At 33.5% G+C, this 18,046-nt stretch overlaps 1 protein-coding gene across 1 annotated transcript; it reads left to right on the forward strand.

Moving 5' to 3' along the window:
• The first annotated feature begins 8,516 nt into the window (after positions 1 to 8,516).
• On the forward strand, positions 8,517 to 8,947 carry LOC112025028 (uncharacterized). Its single transcript, XM_024057682.1, has 2 exons — positions 8,517 to 8,624; positions 8,738 to 8,947. Exons 1-2 carry the CDS (start codon positions 8,517 to 8,519, stop codon positions 8,945 to 8,947), a joined length of 318 nt encoding a protein of 105 aa, XP_023913450.1.
• Positions 8,948 to 18,046: the final 9,099 nt, after the last annotated feature.

The raw sequence follows: 18,046 nt of genomic DNA on the forward strand, positions 1-18,046 counted from the left end.
GAAATAAGGAACTCCACAAAATAGTAAGTTAGAGAGAAATACAAGAAATCCTGTGGTTATTCTCCAGAATTGCTATCTATAGAACCCAACATCTTGATTGTATCCTGGGGACAAATTTGCGATAACCTTTTAGCAACAATAGTGTGGGGGGCAAATATTTTTTAAGGAAAATGATATTGTGCCTCCAAATTATCTATTTTTTGTTTGTCTTTTGTATAAACCTTATTCTTCCATTATTATTTTGTATAATATTCCTAACAATATGGAGCTCGACTATGGATTTTTCAGCATATTTTATGTATAGTTATAGTCAAAAGACTAAATAATTTGAGACGGTTCAATTTGGTGTGACCGCTAAAGATTGGGTTTAGTCTCGTGCAATGAGAGTCATGAGACTTCTTTTTTTTTTTTTTTTTTTTTTTTTTTTTTTTTTTTTTTTTTTTTTTTTTTTTGTGGTTTAGTATTATAATTTTTCATTCATTTATCACTTTTTGTGCACTTATATGTGGTGAATTTAAGTTTGCTGAATGCCTAGAGATTTTTTTGTTCAAAATAAAGAGAACGTAGAAGAAGTAAGAAAAAAAAAATAGTGTGTATGTTTAAATTAAAAAAATAAAAATGAGTTTTCGAAAAAAATAGAAAGGATAAGAGATGATGAGGAAAACATGCTATTTAAATTTCAAAATAATTAAAAGACAAGAAAATTGTAAACTGCTGAGAACCTGGGTTTAGTGGGAGGTTTTAAATTGTGTGCTTTTATATTATGAATTTATCCCTCTTAATTGAAAACCGGTAAGAGAGTTGGGAGGGAATAATTTAGGATATTCAAGATATTCAAGACTTAGAGTACACGGCTTAAATGGCTTCGAAGCCAACTTAGAAGCCCCTTAAACAGGTACTAGCATAGAGTATAGATAATTTCTTTATTTTATTTTTAAAAAATCAATACCATCTTTTTTTAGAGTTTAAATGAGTGTCAAAATTTATACATTTTTTTACTAAAAAAACAACTCATTAAGTGATGTTCCCTTAACAAGTTGGATTTTTAACTAAGCTCTAGACTTCTAGTTATCTCATTAGATTATCTATAAAATTTTGGTTGTAACTAACGGTCAACTATCAGCATCATACTTTAGAATTTATATTAGATTTAAATTTATCAAGATAATTTTTTTTACTATAAATTTCACAACAGTTGAGACAAAGTTATAATTAATTCTTATATAAGCTCACAAGTGACACCACTTTATTATATATTAATGATAACTTAATTTTTGTGAAAATAAATTGTAAAAAAAAAAAAAAAATTTATGGCAGTAGACTTATTATCCAATAAATATATATAAAAGATTCATATTATTAATATGGATAAAATACAGTTAACATTCTAACTAATTTGGTTGCTAAACCTACTTTGGTCCTTAAACCGTTATTCATTTTCTTCCCTTTCTCATAGTGATTAGAGACTAAGTTAGTTAGTTTTGAAAAATCTTGAATCTAACATGCATTAGCCCTAATCTTAAGGGTGTTAACTAAATTTTACCCTATTAATATTTGATAAAATGTTCTAGCATGATTATTTTTGCAACTGTACTTCAACTCCTCCTGGTGAGTACTTACATAGATGGTGAGTACTTACTTATATGCCAGGTGTAGTCAAATGGAATTTTTATGATAAAGGGTTTTCTCATTAACCCTTAATAAAGGTAGCAATGGGTTTCAGATTTTCAATTGTAAATCAATTAGAAGGTATATTAAGAACTGTTGCACATAGGGTTAAGCAAACTGGAACCCACATATTTAAGAGTAATAAATTAAGCTCTAAAATTTCGGAAAGTGACAATTTTAACCCTCCAATTTTAGAGTAACATATTGAACATTCAACCTATATAAAACCTCAAACATGTTATTCAACTTAATTGAGTTGAGATTTAGAGTGTGTTTGGATATCGCTTATTTTGCTGAAACTGAAAAATTATTGTTGAAAGTATGGTAAATAAAGGTAAAAGTTAATTGAAATAGCATAGTAGAGCCCATGAGTAGTGCCAAAAAGTGCAGTGAGGCCCATGAATAGTAGAAAAAATAAGTTGAATAGTGAAATAATTTTCATTTTTCATCAACACCCAAACGCACACTTAATGTTACTTTTTGAAACCTCATGGTTTAATTTGTTACTTTTGAGACTATAGGGTTTAATTAATTAATTTTTAAAACCTTAGTATTTAATCTGTTATGTTATAGATTTTAATTTGTTACATCTCCTACATTATAGGTTTTACATGCAATTTTCTAAAAAAAAAAAAAAAAAAAATCCTACTTTAATGCTTAAATTTTGTTGTAATTTCTACTTTAATGACGATGGGACAATGATAGTTAAAAATATAAAGAAAGAGTAGTGTTCAAATATTACAAATTTTAATCGATACATCTTACAAACTTATATGTCATCTTTTAAATATCATACAAAAAAACAATTAAAATAATAATATTCTTTTGATGTTTTAATATTTTAATATTTTAACATTTTCTATAATGAAATAAGTTATTTTATTTGTCTTTATGGTTTAGTGGTGTAATAGGGGCTAGTTTGGCATCTGGTTTCGGAAACAAACTTTTTCCAAGTATAGCTTCTTCCTAATTTTAAAAACTAGTACAATTAAAGAATCAACATAGGGAGTGGTTCTCGGTTTTATAGTTGAACTGATGGTCAAACCGATGATGTAATAAATAAATAATAAATAATTATAAAATTATAAAAAGAAACAAACAATTTTATAAATACTCATTTAACTAAAAAAATAATTTAAATAATACTGTAGTAAAACATTAAACATTAAACATTCACTTACCAACTTTTGGACAGCACATAACAGAATTCAACCAAAACAAAACAAAAAAGCATATACAGACAGCCGCAAGCTTCTTTAAAGCATACCTTTAAATTTTTTTTTTCTTTTTACATTTATTTTTCAAACATTCTATATATTCAAAAAGCTTAAAAAAATAATAACAAAGGGACAATGTGTCATCAAAATAATTTGTATTATATTTTAGGAAAAATATTTCAAGAACAATACTGTTCCATAGACTACAAGAAAACATAAATTTTGATATTTATTTTACAGTTCAAAGGTTGAGCCCTCCCCAGGTAAAAGCGATTAATAGTTTTTTCATTCACAGCAAAAGTTGTTCTCCAATATCAATTTTCTTAACATTCGCATCATGTTTTAAAGTTTCCCTCCAACTATATTATTTTATAGTACCTTTGGCAAGTCATCACAGCAGTGACCAACCAAAACTATAATTCCAAGGGCAAGGGGAACCTAGCTTTCACCGAAACCAACTTCACAAATCTGGCAATGGAAGCATTTGGCTTCTTTTTGCATCTCCTTCTCTTCGGCTTCGCATGCTCAGAAACTAGTTTTGTTTACAATGGATTTCACCAAGCCAACTTGAGTTTAGATGGAGCTTCTTTTGTGAGTTCCAATGGCATGCTTTCCATAACAAACGATTCATTGAGGCTTCTTGGGCATGCCTTCTATCCATCTCCTCTACAATTCAAGAAAAACAACGCAAACAACTTATCCACAGTTGTGACCTTTAGCACTAACTTTGTTCTTTCCATCATTTACTACAAGAAAAAAGACTTAATACAACAAAATAAGTCGTTGCAATAGCAACTAATGTCATTGTAATAGGTGTTATTGCAACGATAAAAAGTCGATGCAAGCCGTTGTAATAAACTTTGAGGCAATAGGTTTATGCAACACTAGATTTTCGTTGCAATAAGTACCACATATTGCAATGATTTATTTTGAACATCTTGTTGCAATAGGTGTTATTGCAATGACAAAAACATCGATGCAAGCTGTTGTAATAAACTCTGAGGCAATAGGTTGAAAAAGTCTCATTGTAATAGGTTGATTTTTTTTTTTTATCAAAAAAAATTTAAAAATAAATAAATCATTTTCTTGAATAATAATTTTTTCATTAACCTGTTTTGCAATTCAAAAACCATATATAGGAACTATACGAACAATATAGTTCAATGTGAAATAAAAGATTACCTATTCCAACAACATATCTCAATGTATAAAAAGAGTTATCTATTACAACAACACATTTTGATGCAACATAATAAATTTTGCTACAATCTCATATTGATGTAATAAATTTAAGTTACTATTACAACAAAAAAAACTTAGAGATGCAATAGTATATATATTATCTCAATTATTATTTTTGTTGCAATAATACTTGTTGTATTATGTCTTTTTTCTTGTAGTGGATGAAGTGTAAATGTTTTATATCTAGCTAAGTTTTATCTGCAATTAATTTTTTTTTCTATATTTTTTTCTCAGAGATTTGAAGAGTTTCTGGATTTTGTGTTTCAAAATTGTAGCAGAGAGCAAATTTTTGAAATGGATGGAAATCGAATTGTAGGTTTCGAAATTTATATTGGCCAACTTTTTATGGAGCTGGCAAGGAAGGTGCTTAGTTTTTACCTTAGGAATCAACAACCCAATTATACAGTTATCGATCACCTGTATAACTCAGTAAGATTCTCCCCACAACAGCGAAATGTGTCGTTGACATCTGTTCGTCTGGCTTATGGTAACCAGCAAAAAGAACATGGTATATGGTGTGACGTTATGCATTCTAAGAAAAGCATCGAGAATCTTTGAGCAGATTCCAGGCCACATAGTGTTCATAAGATAATCTATCTCTTCATGGGTTCGCTTATTTGAAAAATCAAATAAGAAGTTAAGAACAAATAAAGAGAGCATACTTAATAATTATAATAAAAAAATAAAAAGCAAAACAAAACACTATGTGGCCTTTTTATTAGCCAAAATGGGAAATTAGCCATTATTTTTTAACATTATAATTAGTAGGCTAAGTTTTCAAATTATATTTTTTACTAGCATCTCGAGTTTAAGAGACTCGATTTAGGGCCTATAAATCGAGTTTTTGAGACTCAATTTTCATGGATTGATCGCGTCTAATGTGTAATTTTTTTTCACGTGGCGTCTACCTGGAAATCAAGTCCCTAAGACTCGATTTATAACCCAAAAATTAATTACAAAATATATTCAGAAGACCCAAAATATAGAAACAGCAAAAACGCAGAAAGAGAAGAGAGAGAGAGAGAGAGAGAGAGAGAGAGAGAGAGAGAGAGAGAGAGAAGAAGAAGAGAAGAAGAAGAAGAAGAAGAAGAAGAATAAAAAGAAGAAATGGAGATGCAAGCTCAAGCCGCGCTAGACCAGGCCGTGCTAGACCAGGCCGTGCCAGACCCAGGTTGCAGGCGACCCAGGCCTCTCTCACTGCAACCCAGGTTTCTGTTTCTTTTTTTTTTTTTTTTTTTTCTATGATGAACACATATTTTCAGAGTAACTGAGGTCGCTGAAGAACTCAAAGAAGTTGATGGAATCATTGTTATTGTCGCTGTCGTTGTGGTTGTGGTTGTTATTGTCGTCGAAAATAATATTTTCTTTGTTGTTAAGGTCAGAAGGTGTAAAGGCCAAAATCTTTTCATTTTAAATATGGATGTAAATCGAGTCTCTAAGACTCGATTTACAGGTGGACGCCACGTAAAAAATGTGCCAACTCAGATCCAATTAGAACATGAAAACTTAGCCTACTAATTATAATGTTTAAAAATTATGACTAATTTCCCATTTTGGCCATTTTTATTTGTTCTTACTTTTTTTTGTTTTGTTTTGCCTTTTTTTTTTTTCATTATAATTATTAAGTATGCTTTCTTTTATTTGTTCTTAACTTCTTATTTGATTTTTTAAATGAGCGAACCCATGAAGAGATAGATTATCTTATGAACACTATGTGGCATAGAATCTGCTCAAAGATTCTCGATGCTTTTCTTAGAAATTTCCATCAGCAGCAAGGGTCCAAATGTGTACCTAAAGGAACATCAACCTTTCTGCTTAGTGCCGCTTCAACTCTCCCCAGCATTGAATGCATCCCCACATGGTTGTGCAAAACATTATAAATGTGACAACATTAGCAAAAGGTATACGAGGGTGATCAAAATTAAAGTTTTCAGATTGTATGCTGACACGGAATAAAATTTGCTGCATGCCCTTACCAAATTATGGGGATTAATTTATTGCTTAGATTGTAATTTTTAATTTTTTTTTAAAGAAAAATCCAAACACGTTTTGTTCTCTATAAATAGGGCATTCAGTTGTATCAGAAGAACGAAAAGAAAACTTCCTTTTAGTAAAGAACTCTTATCTCTCTTTTAAAAATGCCTAACAACATAGCTTATGATATTCTGAATAATGTAAATGACCTAACTGATTTTACAGTGGGTGATACTAATCTTCCCATCGCTCATTTCCCATCAATCCAAGTGGACGAGCCTACTATTGGAATGGTATGTTATTTTTAAGTTTTTATGATCACTACAAGAAAAAAGACTTAATACAACAAAATAAGTCATTGCAATAACAACTAATGTCATTATAATAGGTGTTATTGCAACATAAAAAGTCGATGCAAGCCGTTGTAATAAACTCCAAGGCAATAGGTTTATGCAACACTAGATTTTCGTTGTAATAAGTACCACATATTGCGATGATTTATTTTGAAAATCTTGTTGCAATAGGTGTTATTGCAATGACAAAAATGTCGATGCAAGCCGTTGTAATAAACTCTGAGGCAGTAGGTTGAAAAAATCTCATTGCAATAGGTTGATTTTTTTTTTTTTATCAAAAAAAATTTAGAAATAAATAAATCATTTTCTTGAATAATAATTTTTTCATTAACCTGTTTTGCAATTCAAAAACCATATATAGGAACTATACTATCAATATAGTTCGATGTGAAATAAAAGATTTCCTATTGCAACAACATATCTCAATGTATAAAAAGAGTTACCTATTATAACANCAGATTTTTTTTTTTTTTTTTACTTGCTGATCTTTGCCTCTCTCCCCATCCCCTTTAAAGTTTTTAACAATTTTAGATAAGTGGACAAATTCCTAGCTCTCTGCAAATTTGTTAAATTTGGAACATAATCTCCTATAAGGCAATAACTTACTTTGGGATTGGCCAATGACCTCTAGCTCAAATGATACTTCTTCATCCCTCAATTATGGGACGGATTCCAAGGTGGTGGGTTCAAGATTCATTGGGTGTATGTGTAACTTACTAATTTCTTAAAAACAAAACTTACTTTGGGTATTGGAAATATATGCTTTTGGCAGAGTTGGTTGTTACTATTTTTTAGCTATTATGGAGCTGCCATTGCTATTAGAAATCATCTCTGCTATGATTGTAGCTTTTCTGAAAGTAGAAATCATCTCTACTGTGACTAATTTCCCAGTAGCTTTTGGGTCATTAGTTTCTGATTTGTTGCAATAAAGTTACTTGCTCCGCTCTAAGAGCTACTTACTTTGTGTTGCCCCTGGGCATGAGCTTATCTACTTAGCCTGTCAGGGGTGAATATCCCTTGGACTACCCAACAACTGAATCTGGCGGGTGGGGTTAGTTGCTTGTAGGTTTTACCGACTAAAGGCAAGTCCAAAGGCTATTCCTTAAAAAGGTTCCCAACGTTATTCCAAAAAAAAAAAATGAGCTACTTAATTTGTGTGGCCATAGAGTTCTAGCTCAACTGGCAGCTCCTCCCCTTGCAAGTGCTAGGTGGAGGGTGAGGTCATAGGTTCAAAACCTACTTGGTACATGTATAACATACCAATAAAAAATAAAAATAAAAATAAAGGAGCTAATTACAGTGTCAGCCAGCTATTCAAAATGTTTCTGCAGCAATAAGCTGCTTGTGGTTTTTTCAGTTTGTTTCCAAGCCTCTGTGTATACTGTACTTCACTTCTTCTATTGAATAATAAATCTCTTTTAGTTTACATATTATCTACTGGACCTTATATGTATCTTGAGCTTTAAAAAAAATGCAGAATTGTTCAACTTGGGGTCCTTTGAACTTTAGTTGATTGTAGTGAATTCTTTTTCTCAAGTGAGACCTTCTATAGCCTGTTGAAAGGAGGTCAGCTTTTCTAGAAATATTTATGATCCCTAAATCCAGGTTGAAGAATTAGGTATTAAATATTTCAAGGTCCAATACAAACTTAGCCATTCTCTTCCTAAGTTATGGCGAAAATTTCTCCCCTTTCCTTGTTTAATCAACTATTTGGTGGGTATAATTTTCTTTACCATAGAAAATTTGTGACCCTATTCTTCATCATCAGAGTGGAGTTTGTTTAACCATAGTTGCATTTATGGAGAACCGCTTGGAACTTCTAAAATTATCCCAAAAATAGAATTGATTTGAGCACACATAAATCCCAAATACATAGGATAAGATATTCCAAATTACTCCATTGCCTCTGTTAATAGTAATGAGTCATACCATCTTTACTTGATAGTCAATAGAACTTTGTTTTTGTAATTGTTATAGGTGAAATTTTTCTACCACACCATCATCTAACGAAAGAAATCGTGTTATCTGCAGAGAGTAAGCAACAGATTAATAAAGAAAAAAGATGGAGAAAGTTGTTCATTTCCCAAAACTCCCTATTGAGTTTCTCATGCGGACTTCTTCCAACAACAACAGAGATGTTTTAATCAAAACGATACCTTCTGCATCAAAGGTACTTTAGACGGAAGTCTACTGTCTATTCCATTGCTCAAATTCAGTGTCTAGTTATTCTCAATTGTCCATGTTTCTTGTCTAACCTGATTTTGTTATGCTATTTGTCAACAGCCTGAGATCAAGAGGGTTCTGGAATCAGTATATGGTTGCGAAGTTGAAAAGGTACGGACACTAAATATGCGAGGAAAGAAAAAGATGAGAGGGGGGCGCTTGATTGCAAGACCAGATTACAAGAAGGCTTATGTGACCCTAAAGAATCCTTCATCCTTCTCTCCCGACATGAATCCTATCCATTTAGTTAAAGAGGAAAAGAATAAATAAGAAGTCAAATTCAAGCATCATCACGAAGTGAGGAATCTCACTAGCTTGACTAGGATTTAATTTTGAGAAGTAATCAATTCAAGGAGGCAGAAGTGGCATTAATTTTGATCCAGCATCGCCCATTGGTTCTATTCCAGATTCATAACTAGAAAGTTNGAGAGAGAAAAGTATTTTTTTTTCTTGTTTGCTAGGAGAGGAAAAAAAAAGGACGAAAAATGGGGTGAGGTTATTATCTCTCTAACCCACAAATTTAATCCCTCCAAATTGAGAGGAAAAGTGAGAGAAAAACATGTGGCTAGCTAATGTCAAAAAATTTGAATTTTATATAATAGGATGTAAAAGTAAATTGCTACAAATCACTATTTCTTTCGTACCAACAAAGAAAAATATACTAATTTTTCATTCTCTCATTTTTCAATCCTTCCTATCTTTTCCACCCTTCGTTTAGAGCAATTGACTTAACCATCTAATGGCTTTAGCCAAGTAATATATATATATATATATATATATATATTAATACATCTTATATCCTTCCTGTCTCATTCACGTGTTTCTATTATTATTATTATTTTAATTTTTATTTTGGTGGAAACAGGAGGTCTTATTTATATAATATAAAGTTTATACAGCACCAACATCGGATCCTTGGGCACATAGTCTATTAACCCCAAGGCCAGCCAAATCCCTTACATAGTACAAATATACAAAAATAGGACAACAACTGTATACAGACAAAAGGTTCCGTTGGTGAGTTCCTCGCTTCGCCAGAGCATCCGCACATTCATTTGCTTCACGGTAAATGTGCTCCACTTGCACCACCTAGTCATGATCCATGAGGCTCCTGCAATCACAAATTAAAGGCATCATATTAGTAGGGTAACTCACATTTTTATTTGTTAACCATGTGAGAACCACGTTAGAGTCAAGTTCAAGTTGTATAAACTTAAAACCCATATGCCAGGCCATTGCCAAGCCTTGCCAGACAGCCGTCAACTCAGCCATATTATTTGTTGCTAGACCCAAATGAAGTGAGAAACTTGATATCCATCATCCTGAATGATCTCTCAATATCCCCCATGCACCTGCGATACCTTGATTACTTAGCGTACTACCATTAGTATTTAGTTTAATGTAAGGATTTGGGGACGTGTGCCATCGTATAATTTGTGGGAGTCTAACCTAGGTCCGTCTTACAATGCTAGCTAGGAAGTAAAATTCCATAGCAGCTTGCACAGAGGAATAGATAAGGCTATGTTGGGATTGAGATTGATTCTTGAAAATCCTTTCATTTTGAGCTAAACATAGTTTCCAACAAGTAAAAGGAAAATAAACATGCCAAGGGAGTTGATGGGTCATGAAAACGACATCTACTGTTGCATTGCACCTTAGCTAGTCCTGCAACGGCATGTGAAAGAAGGACAGGGGATTGACTCTAGGCCTCTTTTGCCCAGGGGCAATCTCGAAGAATGTGTATGGTTGTTTTCGGGTTGTGACAACGAGGACAATGGTTATCCAAATGGTTACACCCAAAAGTTAGGAATTGTTTGGTGGGTAACTGATTACGCATAGCTTTCTAGAAGAAGATTTGTATCTTTTTTGGGCATGTTAACGTCCAAATCCAGTTCCACAGTGGTTTATTCCAGGGAACTTGTTGTTGTTGAAAAAGAAATTTAGAAGCGGATTTAACTAAACAGGTACCCTTGTTGTGGGGCCACAGGAAAGTGTTAGCTAGTCTAGTAAAACGTGCCATAGGAATACCTTGAATAAGGTTTTGAAGATAGGAGGGAATAGTGAGGTTGAAACAGTCGAAAGACCAAGAGTGATTAGTCCGCAACAAGCTAATCCTACAGTCTTCGTCATGGAGGAGGAGGGGACCCTCGATATAATTCCTAAGGGAGCTGTGTGGAAGCCAAGGGTCCTTCCAAATTCGAATAGTTTGCCCATCTCCGATAATGCAGCTGATACCCTCAAATAACAATTTGGCTCCTATCGAGAAAGTGGTCCAAATATGGGACCCTCTTGAATTTCGCGAACTGGTAAACAGGGTTGCATGTGGAAAGTATTTAGCTTTTAGCACTTGGGCCTAGAGTGTAGTAGGATTGGTGTAGAGGCGCCAAGCTTGGTTCATGAGAATTGCATGGTTTCTATGCCAGGTGGATGGGATTCCCAACCTACCAGCCTCTTTGTTAAAGTGACAGTTTCCCATTTAACCATGTGATAGCCCCTATGTTGCTCGGTATCCCCCCACAGGAAGTTGCAACTCATTTTGTCAATCTAGTGAATAATCTTTTGTGGAAGGAGCGTGGTTTGCATAGCATAGAGGGGGATGGAAGTCACAGATACTTTTATAAGAGTGGCCTGGCCAGCCATAGATAAATATTTGGCTTGCCATCCTTCAATTCGCATTCGTATTTTGTCCACTAAATATTGAAAAGATTGTGCTGTTCGATGGGTAGTAAAAATAGGTGTCCTTAGATAAGTTCAAATGTGGTCCGTGGTAGGAATACCAAAGATTCTAGCCACCTGCTCTTTTATACGCCTAGGTGTACTAGGAGAAAACCATAATCTCGATTTGGTAACACTCATAAGCTAGCCTGAAGAGTCACAAAAGTTTTGTAGAATTTTGTGTAAATTCTTACAGTCCCTAGCCTTGGCTTTAGTGAAAAGAAAGATATCATCAACAAAAAATAAATGTGAGAGGTGAACCCTAGCCCTAAAGTTTATAGGGTGGATAAGTTTATCTCAAACAACCTCTTCCAATTTGATCGACAACCATTCCAAACAAAGTATAAACAGATATGGGGATAGAGGGTCGCCCTATTTCGACCCCTTCTAGATTTTAATGTCCGAACCACTTCCTGAATGAGGATAGTATTATCACTCGTTCGACGTCCCGGCACAAACCCGGCTTGACAGGGGTTTATAACCTTAGCAATTTAAGGTTTGAGCCGTTGCACAATGATTCGAGATAGCAACTTGGATAGGGTATTACAAAGACTAATTGAGCGAAACTGCGTGATTGATTCAGGATTTGTTTATTTTTATTTTACACTATTTTGATATCAACATTTTTTGTTCATTCTATTCATATATATATGATATGACCTTTTTTTTAAATTCCATTTTTTCATGGGATAGCTTCAAACATGTTAATTAAAAATTAAATTCTATATCAAATGGAACTCTACTAATATTGAGTCCGTGTAAAAGTAATAAACAGCTAATCATAATTTATCATATACAATAATTGTAAAAAATTGATATGGTAAATAATGTGTTGCTAGAAGGTTTGAATGGTGTTTTTTGACTTTTTGTCTAGACTATGCACGAAATTGCTAATGTTCTTTCAATTGGCTTAAGGGTCCCTTTAATGCAATTAAGAATTGCAGACTCTAGACTATAGTTGATAGCCAATTCCAAGCAGCTTTTCACTTTCCACGAATGAGGTCACCTGGAATCTAATTTTCTCAAATACAATACTATTATACTACGTTTTAGTTCAACATTTACAACCTAGCTAGTTAGGTTTCGTTAATTAATTTGCTATTGAAAATTTTAATTTTTTTTTTTTTTTGAGAACCTTTGCTATTGAATTTTATTATTTACTTTTTAGTTTCCATCCTAGGGTTGGTCTGCTTCGATAAATATTGTTTTAGCTATAATGTTGTTACTTGCACACAACCGTTTACACACACAAACTTAATTTGAAGTCACAAGTTCCAACTTAGAAGTCACGATTTTATGTGAAAGTGGCATATGTGTGCGGTTGTGTGTAAAAGATAACACCTGTTTGTTTGGAGAGATGTTTTTTTTTTTTGGTATGGTTGCTAACTTGCTAGAAAGTCGAGAAGAAGCGGTAGATATTTTGGATTATTGGAGGTGATGCCCTCAACAGCCGCATAGACCTTTTTGCCTTTCGGTGGTGGCCTGGTGGGTGCGCTTTTGATGACTACTGGAAAAAGATATTTTCAGTTATATTGGTCTTTGACTCTTCGTTTGTTTTCTAGCCCTCCGAGTTTGATTGTTAACAAGAATCTTTGATTCTTCTTACTTATTTTTGTTCTTTATTTTATTGTTCATGTTAACAGATTCCGAATAGTTAACAATTTCTTTTAAGAAAATTTTGAAATCACTTTTATAAAAATAAAAAAAAAGTTATTAAAATTTATTTTTTTTTCTATAAAAACTTTCTTAAAATTGTTTGTTAACAATTATCCTTGTGACATCTATTAACATTTCTCATATTTTATTTCTTATCTTTCCTGCTAAATAGAACCTAAAAATAGATAGGGTATTTTTAGACGAGAACCTTTACTTATTTTGTACCTAAAAAAGGCAAGGCTTGGGTTCATTGGTTTTTTTTTTGGGCACCAAATCCGTTGGATGTGTAGATTTTATTTATTTATTTTAGAAACATTCGATGTGTAGATTTGTAACAAGTATTTGACACTTGTTTGCATCTTAATAAATTCAACACACAATAATGCAGAACCCAAGCCCATGTCAAATTTAAGTTGTTTCAAGTGTAGTCAAGCTCTTTTTGTGCTTAGAGTTCTGTTTTGTTTTGTTTTTGTTTTTCCTTTTTTGTCTTTTATAAAAGAGGGAGGGAGGGGTGGGGGGCGGTGTGTTTGTAAGTGAAAAAAGTAAATGTCACTCGTAAATGTCTCTCAAGTCTCAACGCTAATCGAAGTGGCAATGATGATATGTATATGCTGCATGACAGGCAAAACTATGTGTTGGATTTGGATCACTACGTGGCAACATGATCATAAACGTTCCTGAACACTTGGCTTTTTCGTCTACCACGTGTTTGGGACATTTAGCCGAGCCTGAGATGTAATCATACCAGTAATAATATATCACGTGTTAAAGTTATTTATCGTGTATTCATTTCTCACAATACGGGCGTTTGAGGTGCAAGTTACACGTAATTATCTTATGCATTCTGTACAGGGCTGGAAAAAATAATACTTTTTATATATCAATTTTAAAAAATTTATTATTTTTACCCTTAAAAAAAAATTGGTAAACACAAAAATTTTTTTAGGCCCAATTTAATTGAACTTTAGACAAAGTTTAACAAATTTGGTTGTAAACTGAGGTTACAACTTCACTACTCATATATATATATATATATATATTTATTGGATATTAATTTTGACAAATTTATAATTAGAAGAAGACAGTTAGAGTTGAACAAATATTGCTTACAGATACATATATGAGTGGTTCCACTTAGTCCACGGTCCACCAATATTCCCACAAAGCATGGTGCATGCTCAAGAACTCTCCGGTTGACCCAACGGTAATCATTTTGAGTTACCTCCAATACACCATCAAACCTCTGTTGCTTGTCAATATGGGAGAATTATTATTGATGCCCCTTTCCTCTCTGCCTTGTACATATGTCCTCGATCGTGGATGTTATTCATTGGAGATATTGCTGTCATTGGGTGAAGAGTTATACTGGTGTTACATAAAGTGGTACAACTAGCCAAGTGGCGAGATGTGAGTAGACGAGTTGTGGCACCCATCACCCATCATCACCCATCTATTACTCACAACTCGTTATGTAGGTGTGTTCTGGCACAAGTTGTACCACTTTATATAGCATCAGCATGACTCTCGGGCAAATGGACACACGGCTTAGCTGCCGGAAGGCCTCAAAAGCTACAACAAATTGATTGTGGTCTGAATGCCGCCCATTATTCCAAAAGGGTAGCCCATTCTTTCTTGCCTTGTGGACCATCATAATTGCTGATGGCCTCTCACTTAGCTTCATGAGTTGCAATGCATATACACAAAGTCCTTCCTTCTTTTCAGTCCCTCGTGAAGCCTCAATTAGATTAATCATCGCGGGAATGTTTATGGTACTGTGGGAACAGGCCAAAATCCGAAGTTGAGCATTTGAATCATTTCTCTCAATTTTTCTATACTTGTAGTAGGCCTTACTCATTCTTTTGGCTGGCTTATATACTGCCATAACTAAAGGTGTCGTAATAAAGGCAGTGAAGATAGCCATTAGAACCCAAATCCACTAAATTATTAGTTAGGTTAAATGGGCATCAATCAAATTAGACCTAGTGATTATTGGATTTTAACTAAAAACTCATTAAGATCCATTTAACTCAAAAATAATATACTAAAATTCAACCCAGTCCATTCCATAAAAAAAAAAAAAAGAAAAAGAAAAAAAAAACAGTATATGAACAATCAAAGTATAAATTTATATTTTTCCTAGAGATTATTTTCTCAGCAAAAAATCATAGAAATCAAAACCCTACGAATCAAGCAAAAGAAGTATGAGTTTCTAGACTAGATAAGGTAACGTTCTTGACCAGCAGTGTCCAGATCTGAGCCTTGACGGTGACCATGCCAACCTTGAATACCATCAAGCTTAGCGATCTTACCCGAAACAATCTTTCCTCTGGCTGTCTTGGAATAGGTGGCGAGGCAGTTGTCCAGCGGGAGAGTGATCTTGCAGTTGCCGCCGAGCTCGATGGATAAGTCGTCGGAGGTCATGTTTATGGAGTAGCCATGGACTGAGGAGGGTAAAAGTCTGACTGGAAGCCGTAGTTGGTGAGCTCAGTGTGGGCATTTGTTGCACTGTTTGGTTGCCAAGAAAGTGAGAGAAAATAGAGAAGAAAGAAAATATTTTTTATTTGGATTTCTAATATAATTGCTGATGTGGATGTGCTTATGTGTAATTTTTTAATCCCAAGAATGGAGACTAGAGAGAGTGGAAAAGGGAATCCAAGAAAGTGTTAGGGTTTTACTATAATAGCATTTTGGAAATTTGATAATTGGGTAATTTGGTGAGTTGGAGTTTACTCATTATAATTGGGTTGGGTTAGATTTTGGTTAAAAGTAATTAATTAAATGAGTTTTAATGGGTAAATAAGTTTTATATATCCAACCAATTATGTCTACTCCAAATCCATCCAAACCCACCAATTTGACACCCTTAGAACCGTGATAGCAAATGTTTGATCATTGAATACTTGTAATAACAATCATCTATTATGATCATGAAATACATAAAATCCAAAAAAAGCTAATAGATTGATTTCTTCCTTTTTTTTGGTTGGAAGGCAAAGAGTAAAGTTCTTTGCCAATTTTGAGGACAATGAGTTCCACCAAGCTTTTAGTAAATTACATTTTCTTATTATATCATCCATGCTTGCAAAATTTCAAGAATATCGAACATCAAAGATCAATAACTATGTTATCAATCAAATGTGTAAATTTTAAGTTTTTGTAGTCTAAAATTATACATAAAAAAATAAGATTATAGATTGAATAATGAATAACAATTTAATTCATATCAAATTTGACATGCGTTTTAAGAAAATAAAAATATGCAGTTTAACGGTTAGATTTGTAAATATGTAAATATGTTAATTTTTTTAATTAGAGTTGTAGCATTAAACTACAACTAAGTTTGTAGCTTTGTTTTTAAACTTTGGTCCCTTAACAATATATTAGGCCTTACAATCAAAATGAAAAAGCTTGAGAAAAATTTTATTGAACTAAAATTTTGAAATGTATATAGGGTCTGTTTGGATAACATTTATTGTTGTTGAAAGTTGATAAAAACTGATTGTTGCTGAAAACACTGTAGCAAAATAATTTTTAAATGTTGAATAGTGTTGTATGACCCACTTTTAATATTAAATATTGCGTGAATAGTGCATGAACAGTGCGTGAACAGTGCACGCACTGTTCATGCACAGTAAATTTTGTCCCCCTAAAGTCAACAAAGTGCGGCAAAAAAAAAAAAAAAAATGGTAAAACGCAACTTTATTTTGAGTAGCAAAACTTGCTATCTAACGCAGGAATAGTTTGCTGCATTGATAATGAGACTATTATATAATAATTTCAAAATAAAAAAACTTGTAAAAGAAAATTGTAAAACTTGATGTACTTGTGTGTGTATTTTTTTTTTTGGTTAATATATGATGTCCTCTTTTTATTAGATTTTGTATAATTGAATGAACAGAAAAAATTTCTAGAGCAGCCCGGTTTCTGTATATGAATTATGGACATGTGGGAACTCGGGGTTGGCTGAGGTGGTGGTTTAATCAGAGATGGTAATGGTAACTGGATAATCGGATTTGCAAGGAAGATCGGGTCTGCTACAAGTTTCTTGGCGGAACTCTGGGCCCTCAGAGACGGACTATTTCTTTGTCTGCAAGTTCAAGCCCAAGCTGTCTGTATTGAAATGGATGCTAAAGCCGTGGTTGATGCCTTCAATGCTCAAAGCTGTTCGAACACTATCATCTCCTCTGTTATGGAAGACTGCAAGCATTTACTTACTCAAATTCCCCAAACAAGAGTCAAGCATATATACAGGGAAGCCAACAGATGTGCGGATTGCTTAGCTAAGCTAGGTTCAAGCCTTGAGTCTGATTTTTCTATTTTTTCTAGTCCGCCTGTGACCTGCTTACTTTGTTAGAGGCTGATAGTTGTGGTCAGTCTGTTCACAGGCGTTGTCCTGAAGTTTTGGTTGCTGAGTAGCTTTAATATATTTCCTTTTCTACCAAAAAAAAAAAAAAAAAAATTATGGACATGTGAGACGAAGTTGTGCATGCACATCAGCACATGTTATGAGTGAGAGTGTCATACGACATGTGAGATGCAGTTGTGTAGGCACGTGTTATGACTGAGAGGATGACAAAATGCCTTCTCTTTCACGGCAGTCTTTGATCTACATAGATACAGGAAATTTTATAGCCCCGATTGGACGTTTTTTTTTTTTTTTAAGGAAGAAGCCCCCTTTGGACTTGGTTTCACATGATACCTAAGCATTAATTGACTTTTTGCCAATTCTTTTTCTGAGTTTAAAAAGAAGAACGGGTACTTATTAGGCACTTTACAAGCATTTAGGGACATCAATTGTGCAAATTGCTGAGTCAATGCCAATGTCAAAACTTTTAGACAGGTTTTATGAAGTCTGATCAAACCCACCAAATCAGTTGACTCAATGAGTCACAGACATCAATTTTTTATCCTACTTCTCGTAATTTGCCACTATGTGTCAGATTTTGTATTGTATGACAAGACACAATGTGGAGGTGTCAGTAATTTTCTCTTTTGTTA

This window comes from Quercus suber, unplaced genomic scaffold (assembly GCF_002906115.3).
Source record: "Quercus suber isolate HL8 unplaced genomic scaffold, Cork oak 2.0 scaffold_909, whole genome shotgun sequence".
Lineage (NCBI taxonomy): Eukaryota > Viridiplantae > Streptophyta > Magnoliopsida > Fagales > Fagaceae > Quercus > Quercus suber.